The 11,252-nt window shown below is 60.1% G+C and overlaps 1 protein-coding gene across 4 annotated transcripts in view; it reads right to left on the reverse strand.

The window, feature by feature from the left end:
* CACNA1I (calcium voltage-gated channel subunit alpha1 I) overlaps positions 1-10,813 on the reverse strand; it is a 116,069-nt gene extending 105,256 nt beyond the window's left edge. For 2 of the 4 annotated variants that reach the window (XM_032346217.1, XM_032346214.1), the window contains exons 1-2: positions 10,566-10,813; positions 391-653 (exon numbers count right to left, since the gene is read on the reverse strand). In XM_032346217.1, coding sequence (XP_032202108.1) covers positions 391-632 — 242 coding nt within the window. In that variant the 5' untranslated portion in view covers positions 633-653; positions 10,566-10,813. Of the gene's footprint in view, positions 1-390; positions 654-10,565 lie in introns of those variants that run through there. The other 2 variants (XM_032346216.1, XM_032346215.1) reach the window with 2 other exon arrangements.
* Positions 10,814-11,252: the final 439 nt, after the last annotated feature.

An 11,252-nucleotide genomic window follows, 5' to 3' on the forward strand; every position in this document is an offset into this window, starting at 1 on the left:
TCCTAATGTGCCCCCTCCCCAACACCACTCATTACCGGAGGCTCAGCTCTGACATGGCCAATATGTGCCCAGCGAGCACTGAGGGAACATGCGTGGATGGCCAGACTTCGTGCTGCGGGGCTGGGGTCCGTCAGCAGAGACAGGCTCGGCCCATGTCCTGTTCATCTGACGGGACCCTGCAGGCGGCAACCCCCACAGTCGTCAAGGACGCTCACATCAGCAGGACACCAGGTCCCCATCAGTCGGTTCTCCATGCCCCATGTTCCCCCGGACCCCACATCAGAGCTCGACCACCACCACTGCCACCACGGCCTCCAAACCAGAGGACAGTGTGGCAGGCAGGGCTCAGTCAGGGAACAGCTTGCCCCCTGCCCCCCACGCAAAGGATATGGGTTACACACCATCTTGATGCACCAGTTCCGGGGGCTGGTGGTCTGTCGCAGACAGAAGAAGGCAACAGGCGCCAGGTCCGGGTGAGGGACTTCAGGATCGGCTCCATCCAGGGGCTCCTCCAGGCCTGGAGGGGAAGGAGGCGGGCTCTGGGGCCCAGGCTGCTCCGTGACTCCGGGCTCAGCTGCTGGGGCAGCAGCGGCAGCGGCAGAGGAGGAGGGCGGTGGGGAGCTCTCAGCCATGTCGGCGCCGAGCAAGGAGCCCTGGGTGAGGAAGAAGGGTGGCGTGTGGCTGGGGCTGCCTGGCACCCACCTGCCCCCACAAGGGGACACAGCCCAGACAGCCCATGGCCCCTCGCTCTCACTCTGCCCCAACGGTTAGGAGCAAGCTGAGGGCCCCCCATGCATCCGAGTCGGAATCCACTTCCAGGGAGGGGTCCTGGGGTAAGTCTGGTCAACTCCGCGCAGGCTCAGTTTGGGGAGATGAAGAGTGAGCATAAGACCTATCTAGAATGTAGCTGTGATATTAATTGGGTTTAATTTGTTTTTATGAGACCGTGGTTGTATATTTACTACATCATTGAAGACAAGAAAATTTGCAAGAAAACAGGGAAGTTACTATCAAGTCAGACATCATCACCAGGACGACAGGTGTTAACAGAGGAGAGGTTGGAGGGCTGTGGAGCCGGACACCAAGGGAGCTGGGCAAGCCAGGAGGGAATCCGGGCAGGCTTCCCCGAGGCAGTGAGCTCAGGGATCTCCCCGACCACCTCACAAAGATGAGAACTCAGGGACCTTACACACCAACCTCTTTGCTTTACAGCTAGAGAAACTGAGGCCCAGAGAACAGACAGGACAGACACACAGTCCAGCAACAGCAGAGGCAGAACGCTACCAGGGCTGGCTTCTTGGGAGTGTGACCAGCGTGGCCACCCAGGGCTCCACGCTCAGAAGGGCCCTGCTCTGGGTTTAACGCTTGGCTGTCACAGACTTGAAATTCTTCATCATTTGAGATCTGGGGCCCCTACGTTTCCATTCGGCAGCGAGCTCTGCAAATTACACTGCTGCTCCTGGCTTCAGCACAGGGGGCACTTCCACATTCCGGTCTCCTCTGATGATTCCAACAACCCCAGGAGCGCTCCCCTGCGCTTGGAGAAACAGAGCCAGGGAAGGAAGTGGTGCACCAAGGCTAGGGCACGCTTCGATGCCAGAGTCCCAGCACTGGCCCTCCAGATTCAGTGATGGCTGGCCATGACCTTGCCTGGCCCCCTCTGCACAGACAGCCAACGGTGAAGGAGGAAGGACAGCCACCTGTCAGGGCCTGCCCCCTTCCCACCTCATCCAAGAGGCCACCCGTCCCCAAATCGCCACGCACTGGGGCCTCCCAGGGCTTAGGACCCCGACAGGGCTGGGCTGGGCAATGGGAGTTGGAGACAGAACGCGAGCTCCCGGGGCTCAGCGGACTGCTGCCCGCGGCTGCCGAGCTGCCCAGAGCTGATGCGTTTGGACATTTCTCTGGCTCCCGGGGGCAACAGGCGGGAGTTGGCACCTCCTGCCACTTTACCCTGCTGGTCAGGGAGGCAGAGTTTGCTCCCAAGCTCCAGGCTTCGCTCTTGGTTCCAGAAAAACAGCCAGGGCCGTTACGTAAGCTTGTAGGCGACTCGGCCTGCCACGTGTCAACCCCTGGGCTGAAAAACACCCTCCCTGGGGTGGCTCCGGGCCTGCCCACCACAGGGCCTGCCTCTGAGCCCACCGTCCCTCTGCCAGCCCCTTGCTTCTGGCACGCTGGACCTCCCCAGTCCTAGAGCTCCAGCTGCCTCCTCTAGCCCTGTGCTCACACCCTCCTCTCTCCCCGGAACACCCTCTCCTCCAGCCGCACGCCCTGGTCCCCAGGCCTGATGATGCATTCATTTGTCCAGGAACTATTTCCTGAGCACCTACTATGTGCAGGCACGGGGCTGGCCCGGCCGCTCCGCCGGTGAAGAAGGCAGGCTTGGCACCAGCCCCCATTTCGGCTGACGCTCCAGCAAGGGAGGGAGACACACGAGTCAATTAATTTCTCTCCCTCTGGGTTCCAGAGCCCTTATCACCAACACACACACCGTATAATTTATGTATTTATATCTTTATGATTTAGCGCCTGTCTGCCCAACCTGGAAGGCGGCTGTAGGAGAGCAGGGACTGTGGTCCGCTTCTTTCACCGCTGCATTCCCCGCCCCCACCAGTGCCTAGAACCGTGCCTGCGACATTTTAGGGGCTCAACAAATCCACATTGGACAAATTAATAAAATGTGCTGGGAAGTAAACAAACAAGGGAACAAGGCGGAAAGGCACCTAGTGGAAGGAAAGAGACACCAAAGATAAAAATAGGAAGCAGAAGGCACCAGCCATGCGTGATCTGTAGGACGAGCTCTCCAGGTAGAAGGAACAGCATGTGTAGAGACTGGGGGGCCGGAACGAGCTCGGTGCATCTAAGGAAGAGAAAACGAGGCCAGTGTGCCGAGCCCAGGGCAGGGAGGGGGTGAGTGGAGTGCTTGGCAGGCCCCACGGAGAGCCCGGGCAGGAGTGTGCTTTTTATTCCGAGTGCAACAGGAATCCGCAGGAGGGTTTTAGGCAGGAAGTGGTGTGCTCTGGTCTGTGCTTTTAAGCCAGTCCTCTAAGGACTAAAGGGAGAGTGAGTGGTGGGGCAGGCAGGGGTGGGGCTGGGAAGGCCAAAAGGAGGTAGGAAGGATGGGCAGGCCTGGCCTGGGATACCGGTGGAGGCGGGAAGAGCGGGGTGGACTTGAGACATGTTTTCGGGCCGGAAAAGCCTGGCCCTACCTTGGCCCCGACGGCAGCCCAGCCAGGTGCCACCAAAACCCTTCCTGCAGCTGCCGCAGCCCCTGGAGCCACACGAGACCACCCCTCCTCCCTCTCAGCTCTACCCACTCCGTCCTAACTTGCTTTTCGCCTCACTTGGCCCCATTTAAGGCTGTCACAAGGCTGCAGTCCTTTGTCCTCACAGCTTTCCTGCCTCACTATGGGACTCCTAGAGACCACAATTGCCAAGGCCACTGCCCCCAACCCACTCCCCATGCCTACCCAGCCTCCACCCTCTGACCTGCTCTCCGGTGCCCACCCAGCCTCCACCCTCTCACTTGTTCCCCGGTGCCCACTCAGGGTGCTACCCTCTCACCTGCTCCCCATAGTCCAAATTCCCTCTGCCCTGTGCCCAAAGCCCTGCTCCTGTCCCCAGCAGCTCTTGAGGGGTTGGCAACTGGGCCCCCTGGGCTCCAACCTGTCTCCAAATGGAGCTCACAGAGATGAGAGGTCTGGCTTTAGGTGACAGCACGGATGGATTCAAACTCAGGTCCATCTGGCCCCAGACTCTGAGCTGCCTCCACATCCTGGAGCCTCCTTCCTCTAAGCACTCCCAGGATGAGGCCACCAGGCAGTGGTGTGGTGACTGGACTGGCCTCTGTGAGCAAGTGCGCGGGCAGGAGCAGAACCCCACTGTGTTGGGAACACACACCCCCACTCTTGACTCCACTGGCCTCTTGGAGCCTCCGTCTTTCCCTCTGTAAAGCTCAGGCCTCCTCCTGCCTGTGTCAGCAGGCCCCACATCATGTGGATGGGAGAGCTCTCTAAAACTCATGAAGGTAGATGTCTAAGCAGGCATGAGGCCAGCTGTGCCATCCCCAGTGGCTGCACCCCAGCCCTCTCTCTGCCATAACTACCACCACCACCATCACTGCTACCACCATCACCACCATCACCACCATCACCACCACCATCATGACCATCATCATCACAGCATCAGAGGCTCTGACTGAGCCTGACTGTGCCAGGTAACAAGCAAAGGGCTTTCTAGGCATCACTTATATGTCAATTTCTACCATCACCCCCTAAAGTACAAACCACCCTTATTTCTACTTTATGAAGAAAGAAACAGGGGCCCAGAGAAGTCCAGCAGTGCCCATTGTCACTCAGCTATTATAGGACAAAACCAAGGTCCCAGTTCAGGCCTGCCATTCCCAAGCCTAAGCACTAAACCTTCACAGACACCAGCTTGGGATCGGGAAAGGTGCCCTGGAACCGGGCCTTCCCTCCCAAGCTGGATTCCCAGTGACAACACAGCTGCTGGTGCAGACAAGACCCCCAGTGTGGACAAAGACCCTGAAAGTCTGTGGTGAAACCTGCCTCCCAGAATCTTCCAGAGCCCTTGGAGTATGGTGTGGAGAGGCCTTGTGTCTGCAGAGCTCAGAACCTGGTTGGTGGAGGTCGAGGCCTCTCTTGATCATCCCAGGCCCTGCGTGAGTACGCGAGTGCGTGAGTGTGTGTGTGTGTGTGTGTGTGTACACATATACATACGTGTGTGTTTGTGTATTCACCAGCAAACACAAGCAGACAACCTGCTTACTCCTTTACCAACAACCACATATCAACTAATGTCACAGCTAGGAGAATAAGCAACAAATTCGTTCTGAGAATACTAGAATCTAGGAATCTCAGAATCAGAGCATCTTAGAATCACCCAGAACTTTAGAGGCCCGACATATTAGCTACAATAACCTCGGACTTCCATAATGTGGCATTTCAGAGCCTAGGCTGCAAGCCAAGCCCTGGGGTGCCGCCCCAGCTCTGCGCCACTACCCCCGGCGCCCCACGCAGCCCAGCAGTGGCCCACGGCGACTCTGACTATAAAGGGAGGGTGACGACTGCGCTGTGGCAGGGCTGCCGGGAGGATGGAGTGGGGTGACACCCACCAGCCCCCCGCCGCACCACCAGACACCAGGCCAATGCACAGTGGGCCTGTGACCGTCCCCCACGCCCGTGAGCGCCATTGGCTGTGGAATTCCAGAATCCCACCACTTTGGAGACCCAGAGACACAGTGCCTGGTTTTCGACTCCTGTGGGCCCCAGATTTCCACACGGGGAGTCTCTGAAAAGAACGGGGTCCTCAAAGGGCCATAGTGGGTCACCATGTGCTCGTCAGCCCAGAGATCGTGCACTCACACGCATACTCACGCTCACACACACATCCACCCACACAAACACACTCACACACTCACAGATGTAAACAGCCGGGCATGGACGCGCGCACACACACACACACACACACACACACACACAGAGCGTCTGCTCACACAAACCCAAACACACCCTTCACATTCTCGTCAGATTCGCATAGACACGCACTCACAAACACACAATGCCAAGGCAGAGCCTGCATCTGGCAGCCTGCAGGAAAGTCTTTGTGAGGCTGGGGGACACGTCCCTCCCAGAATCCTCCAGCCAGCATCCCAGAACCCCTGGAACCCTCTGTCTGCTCCCTCTTCCGCACGACAGCCCTGCAGATGCATGACGACAGCCCGCCCGCCCCAGAGCCTCGTCTGCCCCGGGCCTCTTGTTGCCAGATCCCTCAACCCCTCCCAGCGTGATATTTCCAGCTCATCTACTCTTTGGGACCTGTCCCCAGTCATACTCAAGTTTGCCTATGTTCCCCTGCAAGGATAGGACCCGAATGGCACCAAATAACCCAGAGTAGAGCAGGAGGTCACGTGCCTAATTCTGCAGTGGGGCCATCTCTTGAAGCAGCCTGGGAGCCCCAGCACCTGGCTGGCAACTCAGTCAGACTGCAGCATCTAGGGTGCATGTGGTCCACTAGTGCCCTCAGATCCTCTTCAGAGAAACTGCAGCCAAGCAAGTCTCCTCTAACCTAAAGATGAGTGGCTCAAGTATGGCCCCAGATGCATGACCTGAGGCAAAGCTTGCTCTGGTCTGCCCAGCCAGGTCTGCATACACCGCAGGCATCTTAGTTCTGTCACCCAAACGAACAGCCAGCCCTGCAGGTTTGCAGCGTTCAATGAAGGGAATCAGAACCCCTTCCGCGATGGCTACCAAGAGTCACAGCCAACATTAATAGGGGAGCGCTTCTTGTGGGCCAGGCACCTCGTTACAATCCAATGACAAAAGTGTTTTTGCTCTCTCCACTTTACAGGTAAGGAAACTGAGGCCCAGGGAGGTTAAGGGATTTTCCCAGGGTCAAGGGCTGCTTGGTGAAAGAGCTACGGGTCGGCTCTGGAAGGCTTTGATCCATGCTACCATATGATGGGCCATCAGGCGGTGGACAGGACACTGCAGCCCACCCACCTGCGCCCCGGTACCTGTCCACATGCCTGTCACTAGACATTGTCACTGTTTGCCAGCTTTCAGCCTCACGACTAGTGCCAGCCAGCAAGACTGTAACTGAATCTCCATCAGTGTGTTTGAACATTTCCCAGCAGGCGACGCTGGTGATCATTTTTTGCTCATTCTGCAGTAATGAGGGCCCTCGGTCTTACTTCAGCTAAAAAATGAGAGTGGATGCGGTCCCTAGAGGGAGAAAAGTTGTGCAAGGAAGGGAGAGCACTGGATTGGGAGCCTCGGGGCCCAGGTTCGGGTCCCAGCCCGCACTCACCGCAACATGCAGTCTCCCCAAGCTTCATGTCCTCTTGTATAAAATGCAGAATGGGACCCCTTCGCTACCTCACCAAAAGGATAGCAGACAGGGGGAAAGAACAGGAAAGTACCTTCATGATAGAGAAACAGCTTCCATTCACTGTACCAGGCCCCGTGCTAGGCACTGCAGAGACACGTCTAAGCCTCACAAAAATCCTTTAAGAAGCTGAGTCCCCCTGTGAGGCTAAGTGCCCTCCCTCCCTGGGCCATGCCCATGACGGTGAACGTGCTCATGTCTTTCCCACCTGGGGACAAGAGCTGAGTGGTCCAGGGAGAAGGCGTAAGTCCCTAGACCAGCAGAGAACTGCCTGGGCCCCTCACTGCTCATCAGGGCCAGCAGTCAGTAAGAAGGACAGAAAAAAGCCTGACACTGCTCTCAAAATGCATGATCCGTGAGACCACCGTGGCCAGAGTCCAGGAAGAGGGGGAACTGGCAGAGGCAGGGCCCCTGAGATGAAGATAGGACTGGGTCTGTGCCCTGAAAGCTCCAGCCCTGAAAGACCATGGCCTCCATCCTGAAGAAACCACTTCCCTCTTATCCGCTCCTGCTCAACGAGCCCCCAAACCCCTCACACTTGTTCAAGGACATCCAAACACCTGGTGCTTTTAAGCCCTCCACAATCTGCACCGCCCACATACCCAACAGAGCTCCGTTCACCCTGGCAAGGGCACAGGAGAAAACAAGGCCTTGTAGCCGGATGCCCACACAGCCCCCGGCAGGGGGGAGCCCCAGGCCCCCTCTCAGGGGCACAGAAGCCCCAAGAGGGCAGAACTGGTCTGCTCCCTTTTGTTCACCGCTGTGTCCCCCAGTAACCAGAATAGAGCCTGGCACATAGTAGGTGCTTAGTAAATATAAAAGAGAGAAAAGGAAATCAGATGTGTTTTCTTCCTTCCCCAGGCTGGCAGTCATGAGGGGGAGCGACTCAGCCTACATCTTCCTGGATATCAGGATCCACAGGCCCACGGACCTACTGGCCCATGGATCTCAATATCCACGCGTCCACAGATCCACAGACACCTACGCCCACAGACGTATAGATCCTCAGACCCATGTGCCTGCAGACCCACAGAGCCACACACGCACAGCTCCAGAGAGCCACAGAGCGTGGAGCATGGAGCACAGACACGCCACCTGTACACCCATAGCTCCCTCCACTGTGGGCACAGGGGTTGAGGGCACGAGGCAAGAGCAGATCCTGTCTGAAGGACGCATTCTGCAGAAAAGAGCTCGGGGGAGAGAAGGGGTCAGAAAGGAGCAGTGGGGAAGGGACGAGAGAGGAAGCAGGGAGGAGAGAAAGGGATGGAGAAGAGGGAAGAGGACCCTGCTCTCCCCGCAGCGGGGGTGGGGGTGGGGGGCTCCCTGGACGTCCCCCCCCCAGCCTGGCATCCCATCTTTCTAGACGTAGTGTTAGAGCACCCTGAGCTGGGAGCTGGGGAACTCAGAGAACGAGCTGGAGGAGAGGGAGACAGACAGGAATCCGGGAGCCCCACGAGAGCCTGCTTTGTTACCTTGGAAAGAACTCAGAAGCTGCCTGGGGGCGGGAGCTCTTCCAAGGTGGGGGAGAACCGAGAGGCGTCCAGAAGCCGCCTCTCCTGGGAGGGCTGAAGCCTGGGGGAGCCCCACATGGGGTGTGGGTGGTGGAGCCAGCAGTGAGGGCGGGGTGGCATGAGGAAGGGGGACTGGGAGAGTCACAGGTGGCGATGCCCTGTGCTCCTTGTGGCTCTGGGTCGGGGCACAGAGGAGCTAGAATCCCAGCCATCGCCCAAACTGCTCCCAGCTTGGCTGTGCGCTCTCCGGAGGAGTCTGTCTGGAGCTGGTGACAGAGGGTGAGAGAGAAGCCGTTTTCATGGCCACCTCCGTCCCCACCTCCCCACCCAAGGTCAAGGGGAGTCAGGGCTCAGGGACTCGGGAAATGCTGCTTGGTGCCCTCTGGTGGGCCTAGAAGATGCCCTCTCAGAAGCACCTGGAATGGGGGTTGGGGGGAGGGACGGGGAGGAGCCTTCTGCCAAGCCTGTAGCCCCTCCCCAGGGCTGCCCCTCAGGGTGCCGGGGGCAGGCGGGGCTGCTGTGAGCGGCCAGGAAGAGAGTGCAGGGTCTCGGTGTGGTGCCCAGGCCCTCTGGGGCGTGTGTGCCTGGAGCTTGAGAATCTGGTGCCAGACAGGCTCAGCATCAAGCCCCAGGATGTGCTCCTCCCTCTTCCTCTTCCTCCCCCGACTGCAGCCTCAGAATTGGTCCCCACTCTGTGTCGCCCTACCCTGTCACCCACTGGCGTCCCCTCCCTCTGGCTCAGCCCTAATGGTGGAGGCGGGAAGGGGACAGGGAGGTAGCTAGACTCCCCACCCTGTCTCCAGCCCAGCCCAGGTCCTGCAGTCTGAACAAAAAGTTTACCCTGAAGGGTGGACAAGAGTTTCCAAAGCCAGTCGGTGGGGCCGAGGGGAAAAACTGATCCAAGAGGCAACCTGACAGTGTGGGCAGGGCCTGAGGTTCGCAGCCTCGGGAAGCAGGCCCCTACTGCTGGCCAGACCCTTTCCCATGGGCCCAGCCCACGGACCCACATCCCTATGGGCCCAGCACTCCAGTTCCTGGGTGGTGCGGGGATATGCTGAGTGAATCCTCAGGGCGTGAGACAGAAGGATGGACGGGCTCCCGGCTCAGGCCAACCTGAGCCCTCCCGTCCTCAGGGGTTCCTGACATGGCGTGTCAGACCCCATCACACCATACGGGCACAGACGCAAGCAAGCTTTCTGTCTCTCTCTTTCTCTCTCTCTCACACACACACACACACACACCTGGACCCAGAACACAGACTCGCACGGCCACAGTGTAGCTTGGGGGTCTTCCCACATGCCAGTCTCATCCCCAGCTCAGAGCCCCCAGGACCCCAGAAAGGAGAAAGACACAAGCAGACAGACTGACTGCTACCTCCGCCTGAACCCATCCAAAAGCCCCCCTCCCCCAGCACCATGCCCCCCCCAGGCCTTCCCACCGCCTGCCAAGGCCTTTTGCCCCCCACATCCCCCCCACACACCACCTAGCAGACAATTAAAACCAAATCATCATAAACACTCATTATATAACCAGTCCCAACCTGCTGAGGATTCCTTTTACCCCCCAGAGTCCCAGCTCCAGCCCCTGGCCTGGCTTCATGCAGCCGAAGCCTTGAGTACCCCCGGAGGGGCTGGCCCAGGAGGGGACCCACTACCACCTCGGCCTCCAGGAAAGTTACCGCTGCCTGGGATTCCCCCATTCTATCCCCCTACCGCTCCTCTCCCTGGGCAAGTACTCCCGGCTCAGCCCTCTGGACACTGACACCAGCGCTGGTCCAGCTGGCCACAAAGCCGCAGCAATGGAGGGGCCGCGGGACAGACAGACACACACTGGGCCCCCCCAGCCGGCAGCCCGACTTGTTGAATAAATTTCTGCAGCGCTGGCTCAGCCGGCTTCAGCATTGGCACCGAGAGAACTTTCGTGGCCTTGGAGAAGGGACCGGTCAAAGTTTCCCGTCCTTCCCCCCCAAGGCACCTGCCCAAAAGCACGGAATGGGGGCCCAACCCGATGGGCACGCGTGTGGGGGGGGGCGGGGGGACTGGTCCCCAGAAATAAACAAATAAACGCCTCGGTAAAGAAAGCACCCGACGCGCTAAGAAACTGGCCTCGGAGCGGAGCCCTCCCTTCCTCCCCCCCACCCCCACCTACCTTGGCATGGACTTGGCAGGGCAGCAGGGGGTCGTCCGGGTCAGAGCCGCGGGGACGCCGCGTGCCCCCCGAAGCCGGAAATCGAGGGGACCCCCGGCCCCGCCAGCCGCACCCCCACCCCCCGCCAATTCAGGATCAGCTGAGCCCCTGGGGCGCGCGGGGCGGCGGGCGGTGGGCGGCGGGCCCCGGGGCCCGGGCCATGGCGGGAGGAGACGGCGGGCGGCCGGAGGGTCGGCAAGGCTGGGGCGGGCGGCGAGGAGCCGGCGGCGCGGACGAGCCGCGGACCGCGCCGGAGTTGGAGCGCGCGGCGGGCGGCGGGCGGCGGGCGGCGGGCGGGCGGGAGCGCGGCGCTCCGGGGCCGGGGCCGGGGCCGGGGGCGGGGGCGCTGCGGGTACCGAGCGGCCGGCAAGTGTCCGGGGAGGACTGCGCGGCGGCGGCGCGGGGTTGGGGCTGGTCCCTCGCCGGGTTCGGCTCTGCTGGCGCCTCCGGCCGCGGGCTCGAGGCGCGGGGTCTGCGCGCGGCGGGGGCTGCGGAGGAGCCGGAGCGCCCGGCGGTGCGGGGACGTGCGGCGGCGGCGAGACCGAGCCGCGCCGCGTGCGAGGCAAAGCCGTCCTTATACTGACACCAAATGTCTTCGGGGAAAGCTGCAGGCGCGGGACGCTGGAGGGGGGGAGGCGTGGAGGCGAC

This window comes from Mustela erminea, chromosome 6, assembly GCF_009829155.1.
Source record: "Mustela erminea isolate mMusErm1 chromosome 6, mMusErm1.Pri, whole genome shotgun sequence".
Lineage (NCBI taxonomy): Eukaryota > Metazoa > Chordata > Mammalia > Carnivora > Mustelidae > Mustela > Mustela erminea.